Genomic DNA, 27,634 nt, shown 5'->3' with positions numbered 1-27,634 from the left:
GAGCAGAGAGAGCGGTCACCGCCGCGTCCGGAGCAGAGAGAGCGGTCACCGCCGCGTCCGGAGCAGAGAGAGCGGTCGCTGCATCAGGCACAGCGAGAGCGGTCACCGCCGCGTCTGGAACAGAGAGAGAGGTCACTGCCGCGTCCGGAACAGAGAGAGCGGTCACCGCCGCGTCCGGAACAGAGAGAGCGGTCACCGCCGCATCCGGAACAGCGGTCTCCACCCCCTCCGCAAAGCAGGGGCGCTTCCGCACAGCCTCGGCACTGCGGGTGTCCATCGCCGCCAGGCAGGCGTAGATGAATTCGAACCTCTTGGCCGACGCCGCCTCGAACGACATCCCCGCCGTGTCGGGAACAAAGCTGGTGGTCGCTGCCCCCAGGCGGGGGAACGCCGCCTCCTCAAAAAAAAATTTCCTCCCTGCTGGACCCATTAGTGCTGGCTGCATTCTGTCACGATGAGAGTAAGGGAGGTCTGGGTCCAAATGCAGGTGAAGAAATGATTTTAATATAATTAAACACAAATAAACAAACAAATCAAAACCAAAAGGCCAACACGGCACAACACGACATAAACTGAAATACTAAATAAACAAAACCAAGAACACGATCAGGAGATCCAGGAGCCAGAAACACAGAGACACACATACGAAGACAATGCAGCCAGGATGAGTAGTGGGAAATGAGTGTTCTTATAGACCAGATGTGATTGTGAACAGGTGTGCGTGTAATCAGTGATAACAACTAGACAGGAGTGTACAATTAGGGATGTGTGTGCAGGGAAGGGAAAACAGCGACCTCAGGTGGCTGAGGGGAGCCCCACAGCCCAGATCATGACACAATGTATAAATATGAACAAAGAATTATGATTGCATAAAAACAAAGAAAATTGAATATAAAATAAATATAATAAAACAACATAAATATAAATAAAATAAGTTATTTATAAAACAAATGACTTTAAATTAAAAACAAATGAACAGCAACTAGTCTTCTTATGTTAGGAAGAATTTATTAATATACACACACACACACACACACTCGTCAGAGCTCAAATGTCTTGATTTAAATATCTCCTCCCATCTTATCAAATGCAATTCATTTGCTGCCCTTTTTATTAAAAATATCGCATTTCCTATAATCTAATATTTCCATCACGTTTTATGATATGATCATGATCTTTTCAGTCTTGTATCCCTAGGCTGTCTCTAATCTTTTCCACCTTCTGTTTGTCATTAACTGGCAGTTATAGTTTAATTGGCCCTTGCTTTGAGCTTTTTGTGCCTTCCTATGACTCTCTGGGGTCTCTGGTTAAGTTTCCACTGAAGAGCCTCGTCCATCTTCTGCCCATTCTTTCTCCTCCTGCCGAGTTGGGCCGATTTTCTCCTCTTAGTGATGCTTCCTCAGTCTTGAGCTTTACAGACAAGACAGATGCTGCACACTACTCTCCAAAACACTGAAGCACTCTTTATAAATACTTATAGCAGATTAAATCCGTGGCATACACTACCAGTCAAAAGTTTTTGAACAGCAAGATTTTTAATGTTTTTAAAAAAAAGTCTCTTCTGCTCACCAAGCCTGCATTTATATGATCCAAAGTACAGCAAAAGCTGTAAATATTTTTACTATTTAAAATAACTGTTTTTTATTTAAATATATTTAAAAAAATATTTGAAAATAATATCTTCCTGTGATTTCAAAGCTGAATTTTTAGCATCATTACGTCATTAAATCATTCTAATATACTGATTTGCTGCTCAAAACAAAAACCATTTATTATTATTATTAACTTGAAAATAGCTGAGTAGAATTTTGTCAGGTTTCTTTGATGAATAGAAAGTTCAGAAGAACAGCATTTAGCTGAAATAGAAATCTTTTTTAACATTACAAATGTCTTTTGCATGAACAAAAAGCCATAAAAACTACTCAAAAAATGGCTAAAAGCTAAAGAGGTTTTATTGTTTAACTTCAATGCATGTATGATGGAATCTGTTGAGGCCGTGCATCCGGGCCAGCTTTTTCCCTTTCATGACGTTCCCAGCTAAAGTACCTCTCCATCATTTCAATCACTTTTCACTGAAGTGATACAAGTGATATTTCTGACAGAAGTGAGGTCAAGTATATGTTCCTCCCAAGGCATAATGTCTTGTCTCTGAAGGGCTGCGATATGTAGCTGTGTGCAAATGGCTGTACAAACATGAAGGCTGTTTTGATGTTTTTGTGCTCGTTGACATGGGAGGCCATCTCCTTGGGAGGTGAGGGGTCTCCTGCCCTTGAGTGACCTGTGACCCGAGTGAGCCCTTCTGCACTGATACAGGCTTTCAGCCCTAAGGGAAGGAAGGGGGAGAGAGAGGAATAGCATCTCATCTCATCTGTAAGCCTCAGTCGCAGGCTTTTCTTTTATCTTTGATAGATTCTCAGAGTTGAGAATATGGAACATGTCTTTAAATAGAAATATATGCAGCTATAAACCAATTAAACCTTCAAGAAATTTTTAAATCACAATAGGGTTTAACTGTCTTTTGTCTTTTAGTACTGCTTGCTAATAGAGTTGAGGTCAAAAGTGTGCATACACCTTGCAGAATCTCCAAAGATGTTAATTATTTGACCAAAATAAGAGGGATCATATAAAATGCATGTTATTTTTTATTTAGTATTGACCTGAATAAGATATTAAAGACATTTGCATATAGTCCACAAGAGAAAATAATAATTGAATTTATAAAAATGACCCTGTTCAAAAGTTTACATACGCTTGATTCTTAATACTATTGCTACCAGAATGATCCACAGCTGTGTTTTTTTGTTTTGTTTTTTTGTTTAGTGATAGTTGTTCATGAGTCCCTTGTTTGTCCTGAACAGTTAAACTGCCCGCTGTTCTTTAGAAAAATCCTTCAGGTCCCACAAATTCTTTGGTTTCTCAGCACTTCTGTGTATTTGAACCTTTTCCAGCAATGACTGTATGATTTTAAGATCCATCTTTTTACACTGAGGACAACTGAGAGACTCAACTATTACAGAATGTTCAAACGCTCACCAATGCTTCAGAAGGAAACACAATGCATTAAGAGCCGGGAGTGAAAACTTTTGGAATTTGAAGATCAGATTAACTGTTAACTTATTTAGTCTTCTGGGAAACATAAGTATCTTCTGTAGCTTCTGAAGGGCAGTACTAAATGAAAAAAAGATATTTAGGCAAAATAAGAAAAATTGTACACATCTATATTCTGTTCAAATGTTTTCACCCCCTGGTTCTTAATGAATCGCGTTTCCTTCTAGAGCATCAGTGAGTGTTTGAACCTTCTGTAATAGTTGCATATGAGTCCCTCAGTTGTCCTCAGTGTGAAAAGATGCATCTCAAAATCATACAGTCATTGTTGGAAAGGGTTCAAATACAGAAAAATGCTGAAAAACCAAAGAATTTGTTGAACCTGAAGGTTTTTTCTGAAGAACAGCGGCTAGTTTAACTGTTCAGGACAAACAAGGGACTCATTACAACTATCACAAAAAAAAACAGCTGTGGATCATTCAAGTAACAACACAGTATCGATAATCAAGTTTATGTAAACTTATGAAAGGGGTCATTTTCATAAATTCAGCTATTATTTTCTCTTGTGGACTATATGTAAACATTTATGTGAAAGCTTATTCAGGTCAATACTAAATAAAAAATAGCATGCATTTTGCATGATTCCTCTTATTTTGGTCAAATAGCCTAGTTATCATTTTTGCAGATTCTGCTAAACTTTTGACCTCAACTATATATTAAAATGCATTTTGTATGTAGTTGTGAACTACTTTAGTCTGCTGAATGGTGTTTTGAAGAATATAGTAAAGAGAATACCGCAGGTGCATTTCTGAGGGCAGCAGTTTAAAATGCCGCTGTGATTGAGAACAAAGAAAAGTAGTCATAATGTCAATGCGGACATAAATTTTTGGAGGAAACAGCGCTGTACTTTGAAGTCCATTGCAGATTATTACTTTTGTGAATGAGCCACACGACTCCGAATGGATGTTTGATGTGCGCTGAAGGTCTGTAAAATGAACTTCTTGAGAGGGTGATAAACATCATGTCTGTGCCCCTTTTTTTCGTTTCAGCTGGCATGCGCCCTTCCCTAAGGCTTTCAGCAAGCGCTATTATACTTTTCTATCCCCGACACGTGCAGATACAAGAGCCTTGGCCGGACCTCATGCGGAACTCCCAAATAGAGGATTTAACCTGAACCCCTTCAGAAGTCAACTGATCCACACATACACAACATGCACGGAATAAAAACTCCCATCAAGCCATTCAAGTTCGCGAAAAAGTTAACAGATTTGTATAATTCTAGAATATTTAGAATTATGTTTGTAATTTCAAATTGTGGAACGTTCTATTATCTGAACGCGCAGAATAGCGTAAATGAACTGGCGTTTTAGGAATGAAAGTTGATGTAAACTTACAAAAGATAAAAGCTTATTGATTTGCTGTTAAGTTATCGTGCCATTTACTAGCCTATTGTGAGAAACGGTATTTTAAAAGACAACAAATGTAGCTTCAAGCGTGATTTTACAAAATAAAATCGTATGAATTATAAAATATTTAACAAAGAAGTTATCGTTTTAAAGTAATAAGGTTAGGCTATATAATAATTTTATTATTTTTTGGTCACAGTTGCTCTGAGGCCGATTTTCATTAATTTTACATCAGCATGTTGCTTTATTTAAAAAAATGCATTCAAACTGTTTTAAATATTGATAATAATAATGTTTCTTGAACAACAAATCAGCATTAGAATGAGTTCTGAAGGACCATGTGACACTAAAGCCTGAATAAATATGCTTAAAATCTAGCTTTGATCGCAGGAATAAATTACATTTTAAAATATATTCAAATAGAAACAGTTATTTTAAATAGTAAAAATATTTTTAAAAAGTGTTTGCTGTACTTACGATCAAATAAATGCATGCTTGGTGATTTACAATTAAATTGCATTATAAAATATTTTACAACAGTTATCATTTTATGGTAATAAGGTTATTTATGGCATAAGGTTAAAGTAATTGCCTTTTTATGCTTATAGAGTTGTTTTAGTACCGTTATTGCATTATTTTGTTCTTTTTTTGGTTGCTTTGAGTCTAATTTTGTTGAACTTTACTTCAGCATGTGGCTTCGAATAGGTTGTTGAATTGCAAAAAATTTCATATAATCTTCAGATAACTTTAACATACACGCCCACTAAAATTGCACCACGTGCATTTGTAACAATATTTACAATGTGCATTTTAGAGAATTCGCGTTTTAGCTTAGAGATCTTAATGATTAAAACTCATCCTAAGGGTTTGATATAATCAAGCGCAATCGTGTGTAAAATGTGCATAAGCAGTTTAGTCGATGCGTCGACTGTATATCTCCAATCTTTATCCATGCACCTGCTGCAACCGTTATTTTATGCGCTTTGACCCAGAGTGACGCTTCAATGGCTGTGCTCATTACAATGATGCCCATTATGTTGGCAGACATTGCTATGAGTTGTTTATGCATATCAGAATCATATTATGTAGCAAACAAGCAAGCACAGAGTGTGTTTTTGTAGAAAACGTTATATTTATTCGTACAAAACATGTTTGCACCAGATTTATATTCTGAGGTAAATACATAATAGAATAAATCTCTTTATATACAATAAAAATACAATAGCAACAGGTTAAATAAATAAAACAAAAAGAAAGTGGTGGGAAAGCAGTGGTGAGAGCTAGTTAACTGTACTCTGCCGGGGATCAGCCAGACAGGAGAGGTTTCTTCGGGTCAAAATACATAATGCATAAGGCCAGATCTTTGTCTTGTCCATTCAGACTATTGTCACAGCGTTGAAACGGAATTTTCACGCTCGTTTTTCTGCTTTATCGCTCTACAAATTGTAATATTGACTTTTCACCTTGGACTGCAAAGGCCAATCTGTCTTGCTTTAAATTATCATTTTCTCAACAGGCGTTTAAGGTCATGCAAAAAAAGTGCAAAGATATTGGAAAAGGCATCAATGTCGGTAACAAAACGTACAAAAAACATTCTCATCTGTGAACTGTCGTTAAGGCAAACAGTGAATACCTAAATGTTGTGCTCTTGGTTCTATATAGAAAAGTAACAGCAAAGTCACTACACATATCTGCAGACTCTATACAGACTTGAGAATGCTTTAGTCGCGTTAATAGATGCCAGGCACGAAGTTGCGGTAGCTGTAAACTACATCAGTTTGCAAGTATCCAAAATCGTCCATGGCTGCGGGGCTGCCCGGGTCTGAATTGGAGTAAGACGGGGATGAAGACGAGGAGGATGCGCCTGACGGCCAGGAGCAAGAGTCACTGCCGGGGCTGGGCGCATCTCCCATGCGGCTTAGTCCGGAGAGCAGCAGCGGAGCTTCTCTGGACTTGTTCTGCCGCTGGTCGGCTATCCGGATGGTTTCGGAAAGCGCCCAGATGTAGTTGTGGGCGAAGCGCAGAGTCTCGATTTTGGTCAGCTTCGTGTCGTCGGGAAAGGCAGGCAGCACGCTTCTCAAAGCGTCCAAGGCGTCGTTGAGGTTGTGCATTCTGTTCCTCTCGCGGTCGTTGGCCTTCAGCCTGCGGTTCTTCTTCACGACGTGCACGGTGGCTTCGTTCCTTGCGCGCCCCCTGCGCCTCTTCTTCTGCTGGAGCTCGGCTGGAGACGCAGGTGGCTGGCCGCAGGAGGACGCGGGGGACGCGGGGTGGAGGCTGCTGCGTGAGTCCTCATCATCCGTGTGCGTGAAGGAGTAGTCACAGCTTGAGGTGTCCATGTCGGAGTAGACAGTCTCCATTGTTGATAAACCTGGAGAAATAGCAAAAACAAGTTAGGGATATGCCAAAAAAACAAGCCATTCCAAGTTCTCTGCGTGCAGCGCTGAGGATGTTTGCTCCTGCCAATAAGCACCTTACGGTATGTGGGCTGGGAGATGAAACAGGGTCTTGCAGAGTCCTGCAGATAGTTTGTGTGGAAGTTTAAGGCACGCGTCTGTCTTGCTCTTACCCCTCAATCAGCTCGTGTGAGCTTGTGAGCTTGGCACACGACTGGCCTCACCTACCTTATATACCCTGATGAGACAATGGACGTACCCCCCTCGCTTTGGCATTTTTGTGAAGGATGAATGAATGGTTTGCATCAGGTCTGCCCCGTGCCGCACGACCATCTCATTAGCATAATTTATGCCTGTTGTTTGTTCGCCCTCTGAAGCGTGCCTGTAATCACCGCTGGCCAATCAGAGAGCCGGAGAGCCGGCCAGCCACGCGAGCAGAGCTGTTGCTATCTGTCCAGCATGCACCAAGCCCACTTTAACTTAAATCTGAGGAGGAAATTGAAAAGAAGAGACATCACAAAGTGGCCCGAGGCTACGAGACAAGTTGTTTCACATTTATCTATTGCGTTTTGTGCGCTAAGCACATCATAGCGCATTGCAGTGCTATTTTATACACAATTGTTTTGGTTTGATGCAAAGATACAAGGTCAAACGTGCTATTATTATTAGTAGCTTGTATTTTGATTTACAATTCGATATACAAACTTTTTTGCAGTTTGCAAAAGATGTTTTTTAAGTGTAGCTACTTGTCATTAAATGATTACATATTCGAGTTTTAAAAATCTATATATGTACAGAATATAAGAAAGGTCATTAATGTTAGGTTTTTCAGAATTTGCCTCTGTACAGTTTTACGCACACAAATAAATAATGCAAACTAAACAATATGATGCAACACAAAATATGTACACAAGAACAGAAGATTGCATATATGCAATTTGTCTTAAGTAGGACATTTTGGGGTATTTTGTAGCAATAGCCAAAAATACATTATATGGGTCAAAATCATCGATTTTAAATAAAGATCATGTTCGGACAACTTTAAAGGCGATTTTCTGAATATTTAGATTTTTTTGCACCCAAATATTGTCCTAAGCCACATTTTATTATAAAGGTGTGCATTGCATAATGTACAATTTTTACTTTTAAAACTTTTTCATCACATTTGACATTAAAAGTTTTTTTTTTAATGACACAATGTTATTCTTTAACAGATATACTAAGCCAAATGACAACATTTACCCGTTAAAATAACGTTTTATGGTGTATTTGGATTTATTGCCCCCTGCCAGCAGCGTTCATCTTGAGTTATAACTCACAAGGTGAAAGATGCAGTTCAATCAAACTGCTCCACTGTGCATAGCGCCTTAAGTTTTATTTAAAGACATCTTTATGAGACAGCCATACAATTGTTCATTAATTATTCAATTTATTCAATTGCAAGCAACTCGGCCCCTCTTTGGAAAAAAAAATGAAGGGGCACTATTTAGAAATAGTTTGGGGAGAGACCTGCGGCGCCTTTCTCCGTGCGGTATTATGGCGATAGGGGCACAGTCATTTATAAATAATTACACAATGTTTAGAGTCTTCAGGCATGTATGATATATCAAAGCGATTATAAGGTGAATTGTTCCATTGTGCGCCTCTCCTCTCTCTTCTTTTCAGCTCTATACGGCTTGTCCCCCGTCCAAATTCTGCGCCTCTGAGCTTTTGTCACTCATTTTTCTCGGCCTGCGACACTCCAATAGCATTATTCTTATTCAAATAGTCCCAGCGTGAACAAAAACACCCCGCTTCTGAAGCACGTTTGTGCTTTCGCTGGCATGAAGTGGACTAGATGCACAAGTTTAGACGCATAAACACATATGGAGACCTCATTGGAACGTGTTTTGATTGTAGAACATGCGGGTTTTAAAGTCCCGTTTACGCTTTTATGGCGAATGCATTGCCTTTAAAGCCCCTCTGATGGAGGTCCAGACTGGGGTGATGGGGGGAGATCGATTTTACTATTACAACACCAACCTGTCAGTAATAACTTCAAAGAGGCAAAACAGCTTTTGCTTCCAGTCGGAGCATTAGCGATCGGGTCTGGACCTGGCACTTATTGCTCTTATAAAGTCATAAAAAAGTTATTGTTTTACAATGTTACTTAACATTACTTATACTTCCACAGAAGTGATGGATGTGTCAGGGGTTTTCTCCCTGGAAAAAAGGGGCGGTGGGGAGGAAGAAGGGGTTTTGCCCACAGCTGAGAGATGTTGCCAAGGAGATTTTGACAGGATTAGGCACAAGTGCACGAGACCTGATTGCATTTCAATAGCAGAAACACGTGAGAAAATGAAACAACTGAATTACTTAAAGAGGGTCTGATCTGGACAACAATCGTGCACGCTGCACTTTTTTAAAAAGAAAGCGAAGCAACGCACGTGGTTGAGAGTCTGTCTGCTGCGAGTAAACTCAGAATAGAAGTGATATTTCAATGCACAATGGCTATAGCAACATTAAAAAGAGAGCAGCATTAAAATGGCAGGTGTGGAAAGGTGCATTGCTCTTGTTGGACCTGTGCGCACTCGGATTGGCGTGTGACGCTCTCTTTATTCTCCGGGAGAATGGTCTTTTAATTTATTTTATATCTATTTATGCAATTCGAATTAAAATTCAATTTTGCATTGGACCCAGCATTAATCCCCGGGTATTAACGCGATTACTGTTCGCAAAAGATCTTTGAGTCAGAAAGTCTGATAGAAGTTTTCACATGGTAATCCCCGGAATAATCCTTTCCCCTGGCGCTGCGGCAGGATCGGGGCCAGAGGACCTTTTCTCCTTGTTCAGAATTCAAGCAGGGCAGAATAGGGCCATTACTTTTGAATGATAATTAATTCCTTACTCCAGTGCTTCAATTGTACGGGGATACCACACCCCAAATCAGAAAATCACCCCCACGGCCTCGGCCTTAAGAGACTGGAAATCAATTTTTACAATGTTTAAAGACAGCGCCAACTTTGGCACTCCCTGTTCTAATAGTTTTGGAGATTTAATAAGATCTCCATTTTATCCTGTGTTTTAATTATCTGCAAATAAAATATCATTATGTTGCATTACATCTTTTCTTTAAATATTCCTAAAATCTTTCTTTTTCTTTTTATTGCTTTCTTTTTTGGAGTAGTTTTCAATAACTGGGCTGTTAGTGACTGTATTTTGTGAAAATGAAATAAAAAATTGATACTGACGCTGAATTAGTAATAATACTAATACTAATACTAATACTACTAATAATAATCATCATTTTATACATTTAATGTTATTATTACCATTAGATACACTACCAGTCAAAAGGATTTTGGACAGTAAGATTTTTTATATTTTTTAAGAAAACTCTCTTCTGCTCACCAAGCCTCCATTTATTTGATCTAAAATACAACAAAAGCAGTAATATTGTGAAATATTTTTACTATTTAAAATAACTGCTTTCTATTTGAATATATTTAAAGATTGAATTTATTTCTGCGATCAAAGCTACATTGTCAGCATCATTACACCAGTCTTCAGTGTCACATGATCCTTCAGAAATCATTCTAATATGCTAATTTGCTGTTCAAGAAACATTTTTTATTATTATTATCAATATTTAAAACAGTTGAGTAGATTTTTAGGATTCTATGATGAATGAAAAGATCCAAAGATCAGCATTTATCTGAAATCAAAAGCTTTTGTAACATTTTATAAACCATTATAAAGTTTAGAGTAAGTATAATGTTTTATATATAAATGGATACTTTTATTTAGCAAGGATGCTTTAAGCAGATCAAAAGTGATGATAAAGACATTTATAATGTTACAAAAGATTTCTATTTCAGATAAACACTGTTTATCTGAACTTTCCATTCATCAAAGAAACCTGAAAATTTTTTACTCAGCTGTTTCTAACATAATAATAATAAATGTTTTTGAGCAGCAAATCAGAATATTAGAATGATTTCTGAAGGCTCAAACAACTGGAGTAATGATGCTAAAAAATCAGCTTTGAAATCACAGGAATAAATTACATTTTAAAACATATTCAAATAGAAAGCAGATATTTTAAAAACGAAAAATAGTTCGAAATTTGACTCGTTTTGCTCTACTTTGAATCAAATAAATGCACGCTCAGTGAGCAAAAGAGGCTTCTTTAAAAAACATTAAAAATCTACTCTCTGCTAGTGCATTTAATAAACATTTAACTGTATCTAAATGAGCCTATTTGTATACCTGTAACATATTTTTTGTGTATATTTGCACGATTTCAGAACAGGTGCTATTATCAAAATGCAATGGAATCTCATTACAAGCGACGTGAATGTAAATTCTGCTCTCTCTTTGTGAGTCAGACACATAATGTACCAGTTCGTGAACCTAGTACTATCAATCAGATGTCCAAGTCTAAATGCAAACCCTACGGTGGGGCATTCACTTGTCTTGGTGTGTTTGTGCAAGTGCATAATTTACCTCTAGTTTACCCTGCATCAGCGCTAACAATGAGAGCTGTGTCTCTAAAGACTTTATATTTGAAAGTAACCAGGGCAACTCTTTGCTAAAATGAGAAGAAGCTTTGCACAAGCTACATCAGCGTAAAAGGGAGGAAGTATACAGCCATTCCCTGACTAATGATAAGTTCATACACCTGACCCCAGCAGACTTTTCGCCTTGGCGGACCAACGGTCTTTCTTTTTTCTTCTTCTTATCAACGCATATAAAAAATGCCACCCTGAAACACTGGTTGAGTTGATGGCATCACTTGTAGGTGTTCAAATCAGCCATATGGTTTTGAGTGCAATAACTTGAATCTCTAGCCAACAATGGAGTAATTGAGAAGGGAAAGAAGTCTGAGCTTGACTCGACAAAGCTGCAAAAACTCCTTCTTTCACTCTAATGAAGCTGTTGTCTAGAGATTCTGTGTGGGGTTGGGAGGGTGGTGGTGGACGTGATTTGTCATACAATCTGAATCTTTAGGAGGGCTGGAGAAAGACCTCCTCTCCATATGTCTGCTTATTTTGCATCTGAAAGCTACCTTTGGCGAGAGCAGGGGGAGAGGGGGAAGGAAAGTGGTGCGCTGGAGCTCAGGAACAGGGCTTTCTTTCTAGCAGCTCTGAGAGCACTCAGATCAACACTGGAGACGCTGGGGCTTTGCTCTCAAAAAACAAAAGCGCCACAAGAGAAGTATATCTCTAAACAGTGTGTTGGTCGAAAAAAGACAACCGTGTTAGGTTTGCTTACAGATGTTTTGTTTCTTTCACATAGTTGTTAAAAACACCTAAAATAGTAACATCTAAGTCAAAAATAGTATTATTGCTGAATCAACTTAAATACATTACTTTATATCGACAAAACAACATTTTATGGGTTAAGTCAGGTAGATTTATTAAAAAAAGCTCTTTTTTTACAGTGTATAATATTTTTTATGTATAAAATCAGTCACAGAAAAAAGCAAAAGAGTTATATGGGAGTTATGCATTATTTATATCTGCTGTTAACAGAATTATTCCTTTTATAAAAGAATTATTCATTGTGTATTTGTTTACTTTGGAAGCAGAATTTACTATACATTTACAATTATTTGCTGATGTGTTTATAAAATTATATATTATATAATATATATTATAATATAGTGACAATTTTATAATTATATATTTAGTTTCATTTTAAAGCAGAATTTACTTCTGTGTTGCATAAAGTGATTTAATTAATTAACTATAATAATATATTTTATAATTTATTTATTATTATTATATATTTATTTATTCATTATGTATTTGTTCTGTTTGAAAGCAGAATTTATTATACATTTACAATGATGTGTTTATAAAATTAATAATTACAATTTTATATTTATTTATTTTAATAATGAAAGCAGAATTTACTTCTGTGTGGCATAAAGTAATTAAATTAATTAGCTAAAATAATATATTTTATAAAATTCTGTATTATTTATTTATTTATTCATTCTGTATTTGTTTAGTTTGAAAGCAGAATTTGCTATACATTTACAATGATTTGTTGATGTGTTTATAAAATTAATAATTACAATTTTATAATTATAATTATTTATTTAGTTTCCTTTGAAAGCCGAATTTATTTCTGTGTTGCATAAAGTGATTAAATTAATTAACTATAATAATTTATTTTATAAAATAATTTATTATTTATTTATTCATTATGTATTTGTTTCCTTTGAAAGTTATAATTATATATTTCATACATTTATTTAGTTAGTTTCCTTTGCATAAAATGACTAAATTAATTAACTATAACAATATATTTTATAAAATAAATATTTATTTATTATGTTTTTTTCCTATACATTTAGAATGATTTGTTGATGTGTTTGTAAAATTAATAATTACAATTTCATAATTAATTTGATATATTTCATACATTTATTTATTTAGTTTCATTTTAAAGCAGAATTTACTTCTGTTGCATAGATTGATTAAATTAACAATATATTTCATGAGATAATGCATTATTTATTTATTTATTATGTATTTGTTTCCTTTGAAAGCATATTTTACTATATATTTACAATGATTTGTCATGTTTATAAAATAATAATTACAATTGCATAATTATAATTACATATTTCATACATTATTTACTTATTTTCCTTTGAAAGCAGAATTAACTTCTGTGTTGCATAAAGTGAATTAAATTAACTACAATAATATATTTGATCAAATAACGTATTATTTATTAATTCATTCATTTATTCATTCATTATGTATTTGTTTCCTGTAAAAGTAGAATTTACTATACATTTACAATGACTTGTTGATGTTTATAAATTAATATAATTAATTAATAACTATACGTTTACAATTTGTTGATGTGTTTATTAAATTTATAATTGCATTTCTAAAATTATAATTACATATTATATACTTTTATTTATTTATTTCCCTTTGAAAGCAGAATGTACTTCTGTGTTGCATAAAGTGATTAAATTAATTAACTATAATAATATATTTGATAAAATTCTGTATTATTTATTTATTTATTTATTCATTATGTATTTGTTTCCTTTGAAAACAGAATTTATTTACATTTACATTTACAAAGATTTGTTGATGTGTTTATGAAATTAATAATTACAGTTTTATAGTTATTTATTTATTCATTTATTTTATTAATGAAAGCAGAATTTACTTCTGTGTTGCATTAAGTGAATAAATTAATTAACTATATAATATATTTGATACAATTAGGTATTATTTATTTATTCATTGTGTATTTGTTTCCTTTGACAGCAGAATTTATTACACATTTACAATGATTTGTTGATGTGTTTATAAATGTAATATATTTTATAATTATAATTATAGATTTCGTACATTTATTTATTTATTTAGTTTAGAAGTCTGTGTTGCATGAAGTAATTAAATGAATTAACTATAATATTTTTTAATAAATTAATTTATTATTTATTTATTTACTTATTAATTTTATTTGTACTTATTTAGCAAAAGCGTTATATGGGAGTTATGCATTATGTATTATGTATTTACCTATGTATTATAAATGTACTTACTGTATGTGTTGCATAAAATGATTAAAATAATTAATTATAATAATATATTTGATAAAATAATGTATATTTATTTAGTTATTTATGCATTATGTATTTGTTTCCTTTAAAAGCATTTACAATAATTTGACGTTTTTATAAAATGAATGATTACAATTTCACAATTATAATTTCATACATTTGTTTATTTATTTATTTATTTTTCTTTTGAAATCAGAATTTACTTCTGTGTTGCATAATGTGATTAAATTAATTAATTAATTATAATAATATTTTATAAAATAATGTATATTTATTTATTTATACATTATGAAAGCAGAACTTACTATACATTTACAATAATTTGTTGATGTTTATAAAATTAATCATTACAGTTTTATAATTATAATTATATATTTCCATACATTTATTTATTTACTTGCCTTTGAAAGCAGAATTTACTTCTGTTTTGCAGAAAATTCTTAAATTAATTATAATAATACATATAAATAATGTATTAATTAATGCAATAATGATATTATTATAATATAATATTAATATAATATAATATAATATAATATATAATATTATTTACCTTTGTATTATAATGTACTTATGTGTTGCATAAAGTGATTAAATTAATTAATTATAATAATATATTTTATAAAATAGTTTATTTATTTATTATTTATGCATATGTATTTGGTTGATTTGTTGATGTATTGCTAAAAGTAATAAATATTATTCACTTATTTAATTACTTATTTTATTTGTACTTATTTAGCAAAAGCATTACATGGGAGTTATGCATTATGTATTATGTATTTACCTATGTATTATAAATGTACTTATTTGTTGCATAAAGTGATTAAAATAATTATTTATATTGTATTGTGTATTTATTTATTTATGCATTATGTATTTGTTTCCTTTGAAAGCAGAATTTACTTCTGTTTTGCAGAAAATTATTAAATTAACTATAATAATATATTAAAATAATGTATTAATTAATGCAATAATTATATTATTATAATATAATATTAATATATAATATATAATATAATATAATATATAATATTATTTGCCTGTGTATTATGAATTTACTTATGTGTTGCATAAAGTGATTCAATTAATTAATTATAATAATATATTTTATAAAATAATGTATATTTATTTATTATTTATGCATATTTGGTTGATTTGTTGATGTATTGCTAAAAGCAATAATTACAAATGTATAATATATTATTAATTAATTAAATTATTATTTTTAAAAAAAGCAGAAATGACTTCTCTGTTGCAGAAAGTGATTAAATTAAGCAATTATAATAACATATTTTATAAAAAATAATGTGTTTTGCTCATTTATTATTTATGCATAGACAGCAATTTGATTCTTTAAAAAGCTGAATTAACTTCTGTGTTACCTAAAGTGATTAAACACAACATGAGTGTTATTCTTCAGCAATGTACTTCAATATAATATGCCATAAATACCTTAAACAATTCTCAGCATTGATGCATTTTGCTGTTACCTTATGCAATATAGAGAAAATTGCATTTCTAATGCCATATCTCACAGCACAATTGTTATATTTCTTTGCACTGGAATTATAATGGACACTTAGCACAGCATGGCCTTGTGCTTTTATATACAACTAATATTTGATATTTAAGTATGCTTTCACAGCTTTGGTCAGAATGAATATTTTTTTGTGCTCCAGACAGTATTTGCACTTCAAAGCACCAATTTGATGAATTGCTATTTGAGCTGAATATATAGGAATGCAAAAGTCCACAGAAATAGAAAAGAGGGACTATAAGAACTTTGATTAAATGAAGGCACTGCTCCACAACACGAAGGCCATGAACTTGTGACTGTGAGGACATCTGCAGCCCTTTTATAATATCAAGGTTAATGCGATCAGTGCCAGCTCTCTGCAAGAATGTGACGCGGACAAAATGAAGAAGTCCCCAAGGACCGTCCTCGATTTGGACTATGCATGATGCAAACCCCATCCGGCATGCTCAGATATTTGTGGACATCTGCCCGTGCTCATCAACATGCATGGCTTTAGTCCTCGGGTATCTGACCTGCCTCAGCAACAATGGTGAGACAGTCTGATCTATAGCACTCCACTGCATTTGCTTTTATTTGCTTGTGAAAAGAAGCTTTTAAAACTCGCTATTAAAGCTAAACAGCAACAAAACTGGAAGGATACCATTCAGGGATAAATACAAGCTTTATTTGTCATGTAACATTTAATGCAAGTGACCTCTTTTCACATGTTTCATTGCTGGCTTATTAGTTGCATTATAGTAATTATTACAATTTTGTAGCCTAATAATGCTATTTTATTAAATGTTTTACATATTTTATGTTTGTTTACTGATTTATTATTTCTTAAGGCAAGACACTGCAGGTGAATAGGGTAAAAAAAAAATCAACTAATAGTTATCACCTTACTTTCCCAGATGATTGATTACACTGATAATTGCAAACATTTTTTGTATTAGTTTTCTAAAATGTTAGGTTTAAATATGCAAATGAGGCATTATTTAATGAAATATGTGCTAATTTGCATTTCTTTTTTTTTTACATACACTGCCGGTCAAAAGTTTGGGGTCAGTAAATTTTTCTTCTTCTTTTTTTTTTTGTTGTTGAAAGAAATTAATACTTTTATTCACCAAAGGTGTGTTAAATTGATAAAAAGTGATAGCAAATACTTACATTGTTAGAAAATATTTATATTTTGAATAAATGCTGTTCTTTTGAGCTTTTTATTCATCAAAGAATCCTGAAAAAATATCACAATTTCTAAATAAATACTTTGCAGGGCAACTGTTGCAATATATAATCCAATATAGATCCAATATAGATCATTCTAATAATAAATCAGTATATTAGAATGATTTCTGAAGGATCATGTGACACTTAAGACTAAAGTAATGGTTGATGAAAATTCAGCTTTGCATCACAGGAATAAATTACATTTTAAAGTATATTATAATAGAAACCATTATTTTATATTGTAATAACATTTTGCAATATAGTAGTGTATTAGAGTCAAAAGTTTTTACTGAGGGAATTTTGTGTATCTCATTTAGTCACAATTCAGAAAAAGCTTTGAACAGCCAGGAAACACTATATATTTTTTTAAGCATTTTTTGGGGGAATAAAATGCTGTATAAAATCAAGCAAATTATATATGAACAAATCCCTCTATAAAAACCTTCAGGATATAGACAGGAATAAAGTTTGGTGTGTGTAAGTGCTACTAAAGTGGAGATTTATGGCTCAGCGTAGAAGAAAAAACTCACAGCCTTTAAGAATATGCATTGTAATTGAAATCTATCGACATAGACAATAAAGTGCTATAAAAGAAACACTTAACAGTGTTTTTTGGGTGTTTTCTTTCCATTAGTCTGAAAAAACACTTTATGAAAAACCAAAAAGCCCAAAATCTCGAACTTGATAGGTGCATCAAAAAACAGCATTTCCCCCTTAATCGCAGGTTTTTAGCAAACCTAGTCCAATTAATAAACCTAATCCATTAGTATTTGGTGATTTAATAAGGACTCTGTAGCCTGACATGGCAACATGAAGAACATGAAAAGCCAGAAATGTTTCGCTTGGCACAATTTTCGCTCTAGTTTCACTTTAGGAGACAATTAATTCAAGTTTATGGGTAAATATGTATTTCCTTTCAACATCTTTGTATCCAAAAGCATTGAAACTGCGTTCTGTGGCCTCATAGCAAGTATTGTAATAAAAGCCAGAGACTAAACTGCTTGTTCTGTAAGAAGAGCTTCAAAGGTCCTATTGCGTAACTTTAGAATTGCAGTGACCTCTTGTGGTTATGTTTGGCTTTGCATTCTGACAAAAAGTAGTAATTTTACAATTGGTCGAGTAAAAATCTTAAAGTGGAAACAACAATATTACTGTTTACTTACTATTAAATTCAATTACCATATGTTAAGATGCTATTAGAATGATGATTATTACTGTGAAAACAATAATAAATAACATTTATTATTAATATTTCGCAAACGTCACTTCCATGTTTTGTAATATCTCCCCGTTACTTTTTTAGGGTTGCAATCCTGAAGAAAAAAAGTGTTGCCGTGAGATCTATCAAATATGTTTTTAAAAAGACTGAACGATGCATAAAATTAACCTACATTTATAAAGATTTGTTGATGAGTTTATTAAATTAATAATTACAATTGTATCATTACACTTACATATATGCATTATATATTTCATACATTAATTTATTTCGTTTCCTTTGAAAGCTGAATTTAGATTTATAAATTATTTTATAATTTTATAAATTAATGTATTAGTTATTTATTTTGTACTTGTTTAGCAAAAGTGTTATATCGGAGTTATGCATTATGTATTATGTATTTACCTATGTATTATGAATTTACTTATGTGTTGCGTAAAGTGATTAATTAATTAATTATAATAATATACTTTATAAAATAATGTTTATTTATTTATTTATGCATTATGTAGGCGTATTTGTTTCCTTTTCAATAATTTGTTGATGTTTTTATAAAATGAATAATTACAATTTCATAATTCTAATTATATTTCATACATTTATTTAGTTTCCTTTGAAAGCAGAATTTACTTCTGTTTTGTAGAAAATGATTAAATTAATTATAATAAAATAATGCATTTAAGTCACTTATTATATATGCATATGTATTTGGTTGATTAATTTGTTATTTCTAAAAGTAATTACAATTTTCTAATAAAATTATTATGATTTATTTATTTATTCATTTGTTGTTTCCTTTGGGCCATTTATAGAGCAAGGCAGAAAGGCATTTAAATAAACTTAAATGTTTATTGCTGGAAAATTACAAAATCTCATAATTCACATTTAAAATCCAAAAAAAAAATCCTAATTTTTAATAGCTAAACAAATATTTAATAAAATAATTTAAATACATAGTTGTTTAATAAAACAAATAGCTTAAGAAATGTTTGACTCGACGTTGAGCCTTTTTTATGCTTACTGTATATTGTGGGAAATGTCTTGTAGGAAATAGTATGACTTTTAATTTGAAATGCGACCCGGAAACACTCTTGTAGTTGGATTTGTGCTTTTGAGTGTCGGCTCCTGAACACGCAGAAATCGATACTCGCGGCTTTTACATATAAAATCAAGACAAAAACTTTCAAGAGATGTTTTATCACGTAAGTTCGTAATTATTTCGGTTTTGCGTGTAAAGTATCAGTACATCAGCGTTAAGTATTCTATATATTCGGCTTGTGTATTCATTGATGCTCTTTGGTATCAGTTATTCGCACACTCACTCGTTTTTGAAAGAGTGGGTGGATATATATAGCTAGCTAACGTTAGTCAAATCTAGTTATTTTGGATTGATTGCTATTTTGTTGATATGCTTATTTGCCTTCGTAAAATCTTGTCATTTATTGTTTATTTTGTCAATAACCATCACAATAGATCTCTTTGGAGCATGAGATTCTCCTGCATCCACGATACTTTGGCCCGAACCTTTTGAACACAGTCAAACAGAAGCTGTTCACTGAGGTGGAGGGAACATGTACGGGAAAGTAAGTCCAACAAAGTTAGAGATCTGACTTTTTTCAATGAATGTAATGACATATGGATCTCTAATGTGTCTTATTTGTTTCACAGGTATGGCTTTGTTATTGCAGTAACCACAATCGATAATATCGGAGCAGGTGTTATCCAGCCTGGCAGAGGATTTGTTCTGTATCCCGTCAAATACAAAGCCATCGTGTTCCGTCCCTTCAAAGGTGAAGTTGTGGATGCTGTCGTCACCCAGGTTAACAAAGTACGGGTCAATTTTATTCTCTGTTAGTGCTCTTATTTTCATTCTTGGTTCGTTGAGCATGACTTAAAGGAGTAGATTCACTTTCAGAACCCAAATTTGCAGATAACGTACTCACCCCCTTGTCATCCAAAATGTTCATGTCTTTCTTCAGTCGTACAGAAATGATGTTTTTTGAGGAAAACATTTCAGGATTTCTCTCCATATAGTGGACTTATATGGTGCCCCCGAGTTTGAACTTCCAAAATGCAGTTTAAATGCAGCTTCAAAGGGCTCTAAATGATCCCAGCCGAGGAAGAAGGGTCTTATCTAGCGAAACGATTGGTTATTTTCTAAAAACTTTTAGAATTGATATACTTTTTAATCTCTACACAGAGTACACACAGAGCTGGACAAGCATTTGAGGTTAAAAAAAAATTTTTTTTTTTAGAAAATAACCCATCGTTTTGCTAGATAAGACCCTTCTTTCCTCGCCTGTGATCTTTTAGAGCCCTTTAAAGCTGCATTTTGGAAGTTCAAACTTAGGGGAATCATAGAAGTCCATTATATGTAGAGAAATCCTGAAATATTTTCCTCAAAATCATAATTTCCTTACAACTGAAGAAAGAAAGACATGTGCATCTTACATTATCTGTAAATTTTGGTTCTGAAAGTGAGCTACTCCTTTAATGTCAAGATTGAATACAACATTCAGGAGCTCTTGTATAAAAACTTACTTCCACAATGATATTTTATACAGATTTGATAAAACTTACTGTCCCTGCTGCTGATTTTTCAGACCTCAGTACAATGTTTTTCTCTCATTCTTTTCCCAGGTTGGACTCTTTACCGAAATTGGCCCCATGTCTTGTTTCATTTCTCGTCATGTATGTATTATTTACATATAATTGTCTTAATAGTCAGAAATACTTGTAATTGATTTGTGATCAGTTGTGTATCTGTCATATGTCTAGTCTATTCCCTCTGAGATGGAGTTTGACCCAAACTCAAATCCTCCGTGCTATAAGACAGTCGATGAGGTACGATTCAATAAATCACCTTTAGGAAATGTTTTATCAAAGACAATCTTTTGACGTTTCAGTTTGTTTTCTTCAACAGGACGTAGTGATCCAACAAGACGATGAAATTCGACTAAAGATTGTGGGAACTCGAGTGGATAAGAATGATATTGTAAGTCCCTGGCACTTTTGTTGAATATGCTAAATAATATTTAGAAATATTCTGTTATGTTTGGATATACACTACCAGTCTCTTCTGCACAACAAGCCTGCATTTATTTGATCTAAAGTACAGCAAAAACTGTAAAAGTGTGAAATATTTTTACTATTTAAAATGACTGTTTTCTATTTAAATATTTTTTTTTAAAATGTAATTTATTCATGTGATTTCAAAGCTGACATTTTTGCATTATTACTCCAGTCACATGATCCCCCAGAAATCATTCTAATATTCTGATTTGCTGCTGAAAAACATTTTTTATTATTATGTTGAAAACAGCTGAGTAAAAAATTTTTCAAGTTTTTTTGATGAATAGAAAGTTCAGGAGAACAGCATTGATCTGAAATAGAAATCTTTTGTAACATTATAAATGTCTGTAACATCATCTTTTATCAATTTAAAGCATCCTAGCTAAATGTAAGTATTAGTTTCTATAATTTCCATAAACTATCTTGTATAATTTATCATTTTAAACAATATAATTTATTTTTAAATTATACTGGCTCCAAACTTTTGAATTATATAATGTATAATGTTACAAAAGATTTCTATTTCAAATAAATGCTGATCTTTGGGTCTTTCTATTCATCAAAGAATCCTGGAAAAAAATGTATGAGTGTTTTAAATATTGACAATAATAATAATACAAAATGTTTCTTGATCAGCAAATCAGCATATTAGAATGATTTCTGAAGGAATATTTTGCTTTGAAATCACAGAAATAAATTACATTTGAAAATATATTCAAATAGAAAGCAGTTTTTTTAAATAGTAAAACAATTTTACTGTTTTGGCTGTATTTTGGATCAAATAAATGCAGGCTTGGTGAGCAAAAGAGATTTCTTTAAAAAAAAAAAAGTACTGTTCAAAAACTTTTGACTGGTAGTGTAACCACCAAGTTTTTAATTATTCAATTACTTATTTCTTGTTTATTTTTATTTTTTTATTAGTTTGCGATTGGATCTCTCATGGATGATTACCTGGGTATGTATTTCCTGACGAAAATGTTTTCTGTCAGAGCTGTATTGCTAAAAATAATGTATATATAAAATATCAAAATGGATTTTCATTTCTTTCAAATGTTGTTTTTATCCAATAATATAATTGTTATTCTTTGTATAATGTATGTTGTGCTCTCCAACTATTGTCTAAGAGTTTTATTCTTGTTCTTCTAGGTCTTGTGAGCTGATTCTTCTGCCAAGAATATGGAAAATGTGAAACTTGATGCTCTGGTGATGCTAAATAGTTTATGTATATACTGTAATTATTACCCCATTCATTTGAAGTCATGTCTTTTTTCTTTATTTTTTTTATTGTCATTTTATCCCAATGTTAGTATATCCATAGTTTCCCCATGGCAGCAGTTCAATTGTGGAACATCATCAAGACAAATGGGAACTAAATGTAGCTCAGCAGTGGCTCTGTGTGATGGAAAGACTTATAGTGAGGCAGCAGAGAGAATGGTAGATATCATCAGTAAGGCTAGTGAAATATTGAAAGATCCTGTAAGTAAAACATCTCATTATTATATAAGGTGATTTTTTAAAAATATTTTTGTAAATCCCAGCCAGCCTGTACTTCGACTGAATATATTTCTCTTTTGTAATACAGCACTCACAAAATTTGGAACATGTGTCTGTCTGGTTTTCTTGTTTTAGTTATTGCTTGTCCTATTGTAAGAAATCCTTAATGAATAGTACTCATTGAGCATTGCTGATTTTTTGCCAATATGAATCCTGCCTATAAACAATATTATCATTGTAACAGCTTTGGCAGGAAAATGTTCATAAATGAAACTTAATTTCATGCCAGTCACACAGTAGCCCACTGCCTACTGAAACATTTAAAGGAGAAGTTCATCCAAAAAATTATGCTGAAAAAAGCAAAACATTGGCTGAAAACTAACTCACTTTTGTGCCATCTAAAATTTAGATGAGTTTGTTTCTTCATCAGAAGAGATTTAGCATGGCATCACTCATCAATAGATCTTCTGGAGTGAATTGGTGCTGTCAAAATGTGAGACAAAACAGCTGATAAAAACAAAACTGTAATCCACACCACTCCAATCCGTCAATTAACGTCTTGTCTTGTGAAGTGATAAGCTGTGTGATTATAATAAATCGATCATGATGTTATAAGTTTTAAACCATTGCTTCTGGGTAAAATACAAGCCCATAAATGAAAAAAGTCCTAAATCAAAAGATTCACAAACCCGCATCAATCCTGATCTGAAAAGCATTTGCGCCCCAAGTTATGTATGCTATCTGAAGCTCCGATCTAAATCACATCCCGATCCGCAAAGTTCCGATCTAAATAAAACTATTTGCAATCCGCGCTTCGAAGTTCCAATCTTAATAAAAAGGTTGGCGAGCCCGCTCCAAAGTTCTGATCTAAATCAAATGATTAGCGAACCTGCTCCAAAGTTCTGATCTGAATCGAAAGATTCAAAACCCTGCTCCGAAGTTCCCATCTGAATCAAATGATTCGCGATATGCAAAGTTCCGATTCAAATCAAATGATTTGAAGTCCTGATCTGAATCAAATGATTTATGAACCCGCATCAAAATACTGACCGGAATCAAATGATTTGCGACCCATGCTCCTAAGTTCCGATCTAAATCAAAAGGTTCACGAACATGCTCTGAAGCGCCAATCTAAATCACATCCTGATCTGTGAAGTTCTGATCTAAATCAAACGATTTGTGATCCGCGGTCCGAAGTTCCGATCTTAATAAAAAGATTGGCGAGCTCACTCCAAAGTTCTGATCTAAATCAAATGATTAGCAAACCTGCTCCGAAGTTCCGATCTGAATCAAATGATTCGTGATACGCAAATTTCCGATTCAAATCAAATTATTTAAAGTACCGGCCTGAATCAAATCATTTGTGATCCACACTCCGAAGTCCCGATCTGAATCAATTGATTCATGAGCCTGCTGCAGCATCAAACAGGGTTTCCGCGGGGTCTTAAAAAGTCTAAAATTTAAAAATCTAAATTTTAGGCCTTAAAAAGTCTTAAATTCGCTGTTCTAGGTCTTAAATAATTTTACACAGGTCTTATTTTTCCGATGTCCATGTAACACTACCTCTAAAGCTCATTTAAATTATCTTTTTGTTGTTTCCGTGGTGTTGTAGTTCTTTATTTCACTATTCCAAATATAATTTGCTGTATTTAAACTACAAATGAGACCAGCATGCAATAGCCAATCAGCTTTCTGTTATTGGCGCGAGTCTCTCTCGGATTGTACCGCAGAAGTAAAATGGATTTAACTTTTTAGCTATGGGGAAGTGCAAGTTCAGCGATACTTAGCTTGAAAAAACTGAATATAGGGCTTGGCTAAGGCCAGTTGCTAACAACTGTAGATTTTTTTTTCCTCCCTCTGTGGAAGTAACTGCGTCTTCAGACAGAATCACAGCAGCAGAATACAGGTCAAACTACCTTTTTCTGTATATAATGTTCTCAATAATAATAATAATAATAATAATAAATATAGGTCAAGCTAGCTGACCGCCAGCCTTCGAGATACTTTTACATTTTTTTTTTTTTTTACTTGCCCGACCGAACAAACCACCTGATTAAAACTGAAGTGACAAAAACAACTAGCGAAGCATCGAAAGGCAAGAAAGATTTATATTTTAATACATTCAACGTAAACAGAAATTGATAATGGATAGTGTATTTCTGGTCTAGTGACATACTTTAAAACAAATGAATGTAACGTTAACAGCACTCTAAAGAAACACACTGAGGTAAAAATTTAAAATGTATAACGTTAGTTTATTTATAACATGATATAGTTCAGTAATATATCAAGTGAGCTTTTTGCTGAATATTCTGACAATTATAAATGTTACATTGATTTTAGTTCAATAAACAAGTAGTTAGTCTAGTAGTTACTTACATATTAGACAAAATATTTTCACTGTTTTGTTCTGTTTCATCAACGAAAATAGTTCCAAGCAAGGATCGCAGCAGAAGTATTCTCCTAGCAACGTTCTGCTATGATTCAGCGTTTTGCTCGAAACAGTTGAAATAACTCGCTCATGAAGTGACTTACCGCCACCTGCTGGTAGTTGAGTGTGTTTAAAAGTATGCCTCCACACCCAACATTTCTAATTTATATATTTATAAATCAATAAATGTATTTAAAACATTAATCTCACTTTTAATTTTGCAGTGTAAATTGTGTAATCTCACTGCTAACAGCCATTTAGAATTTATTAATATAATATAATTCATAAAATAAATTTCAAAGGTAATGCATACATTTCAAAAGAAAAAAAAGGCCTTTATAAAGGTAAATCAAATATGCAGATTTAAGATGTAAAAGCTAATAGAGCACTGATGAATTTTATTTTTTTTTTTACATCAGATATTTCTAGTGGTACTTTTATGGGGATATTTTGTGTGGAATAGTATCTGCTGATATGAAAAGTTCACTGTATATCACAGTAATAAATTTAATTTATGACAGCCATGAAATTGTTTACTTTTTACATTAAACACATTAAATATTACATATGCATGTAATATAATATCTATTTCCATTACAGGTTTCAGTCTTAAATTTCATATAAGGTGGTATTAAAAAGGTCTTAAAAAGTCTTAAATTTCACTTGTTCATATCTGCAGAAACCCTGATCAAAGTACTGACCTGAATCAAATGATTTGCGACCCATGCTCATAAGTTCCGATCTGAATTAAAAAGATTCATGAACACACTCCAAAGCGCCGATCTAAATCACATTCGATCTGCGAATTTCCGATCTAAATAAAACGATTTGCGATCTGTGCTCCGAAGTTCCTATTTTAATAAAAAGATTGGCAAGCCCGCTTCAAAGTTCTGATTTAAATCAAATGATTAGCGAACCTGCTCCAAAGTTCTGATCTGAATCAAAAGATTCACAAACCTGCTCCGAAGTTCCCGTCTGAATCAAATGATTTGTGATACGCAAAGTTCCGATTCAAATGAAATGATTTGAAGTACTGACCTGAATCAAATTATTTGCACTCCACGCTCCGAAAGTCCCGATCTGAATCAAATGATTCATGAATCGGCATTAAAGTACTGACCTGAATAAAATAATTCATGAACTCGCTGCAGCATCAAAGTACTGACCTGAATCAAATGATTTGAGACCTCAGTTCCAATCTGAATCAAAAGGTTCACAAACCCGCTCTGAAGTGCCAATCTAAATCACATCCCAATCTGTGTTCTAATCTAAATCAAACGATTTGCGATCCGCACCCCTAAGGTCTCGATCTTAATAAAAATATTGGCGAGCCCGCTCCAAAGTTCTGATCTAAATAAAATTATTAGCGAACCTGCTCCGAAGTTCGGATCTGAATCAAAAGATTCACAAACCCGCGAATGATTCACGATACGTAAAGTTCGGATTTGAATCAAATTATTTGAAGTACCAACCTGAATTAAATGATTTGCAATCCGTGCTCCAAAGTCACGTTCTGAATCAAATGATTTGTGATCCGCGCTCCGAAATCCTGATCTGAATCAAATGATTCATGACTCCGCATCAAAGTACTGACCTGAATCAACATGGGACCCATGCTCCTAAATTCTGATCTGAATCAAAAGATTCATGAACCTGCTCTGAAGTCCCAATCTGAATTATGTGATTTGTGAACCTGCTCTCAAGTTACGATCTGAATCATTCATGAACCTGCTCCAAAGTCCCAATTTGAATCAAATGATTTGCGAACCTGCTCCTGTTCAAATCTACATGAAATGATTCGCGAACCTGCTCCAAAATTCCGATCTGAGTCAAAAGATTAACGAAGCTGCTTCAAAGTTTCATTCCATATGAAACGATTTCGCGAACCCGCTCCGAAGTTCCGATTTAAATTTGCCATACGTGCTTTGAATACCAGATCTGCATCAAATGACTCGCGATCCGATTGGAGCGCTTCGAAACATTGAATCGTTTTGCGATGTAATGGTTCAAGATCAATTTTGAAAAGCTCCCTTTCACACTATATGTGCTTTTTATAATCATTACAATCAGTGTCTTGATCTGGGGTTTGCTACTGAATTGCTTGAACTAAATTTTCGAAGTCACAAGTTTTAATCAATCGGAGCGGTTGACATTATGATGGAATTGCAGTTCAGTTGGTGACAGTTCAATAGGAAAATAGTTGAAACCATCCAGTCATCTCAAACTATTGAAGTGTTAAATGTATC

General features: G+C 33.1%; 2 protein-coding genes across 2 annotated transcripts; one reads left to right on the top strand and one right to left on the bottom strand.

The window, feature by feature from the left end:
- Positions 1–5,703: 5,703 nt before the first annotated feature.
- On the bottom strand, positions 5,704–6,808 carry neurog1 (neurogenin 1). The gene has a single exon (XM_073821227.1). The coding sequence runs from the start codon at positions 6,806–6,808 to the stop codon at positions 6,182–6,184; it is 627 nt and encodes a 208-aa protein (XP_073677328.1). The 3' UTR covers positions 5,704–6,181.
- Positions 6,809–19,473: 12,665 nt separating this feature from the next.
- polr2g (RNA polymerase II subunit G) lies at positions 19,474–23,063 on the top strand. Its single transcript, XM_073820939.1, has 8 exons — positions 19,474–19,593; positions 19,865–19,974; positions 20,060–20,219; positions 21,032–21,082; positions 21,170–21,235; positions 21,315–21,386; positions 22,385–22,418; positions 22,610–23,063. Exons 1-8 carry the CDS (start codon positions 19,582–19,584, stop codon positions 22,621–22,623), a joined length of 519 nt encoding a protein of 172 aa, XP_073677040.1. The 5' UTR covers positions 19,474–19,581; the 3' UTR covers positions 22,624–23,063.
- Positions 23,064–27,634: the final 4,571 nt, after the last annotated feature.

The sequence above is a fragment of the Garra rufa genome, chromosome 16 (assembly GCF_049309525.1).
Source record: "Garra rufa chromosome 16, GarRuf1.0, whole genome shotgun sequence".
NCBI lineage: Eukaryota > Metazoa > Chordata > Actinopteri > Cypriniformes > Cyprinidae > Garra > Garra rufa.
The sequence above is the reverse complement of the archived record's forward strand: the minus strand, read 5'-3'. Positions and strand labels throughout refer to the sequence as shown.

Coding starts and splice junctions, on each gene's coding strand:
- neurog1 (XM_073821227.1), bottom strand. CDS start 6,808: ATGGAGACTGTCTACTCCGACATGGACACCTCAAGCTGTGACTACTCC.
- polr2g (XM_073820939.1), top strand. Junction 19,975..20,059: donor GAGGGAACATGTACGGGAAA/GTAAGTCCAACA, acceptor TTTGTTTCACAG/GTATGGCTTTGTTATTGCAG. Junction 21,083..21,169: donor CTTGTTTCATTTCTCGTCAT/GTATGTATTATT, acceptor TCATATGTCTAG/TCTATTCCCTCTGAGATGGA.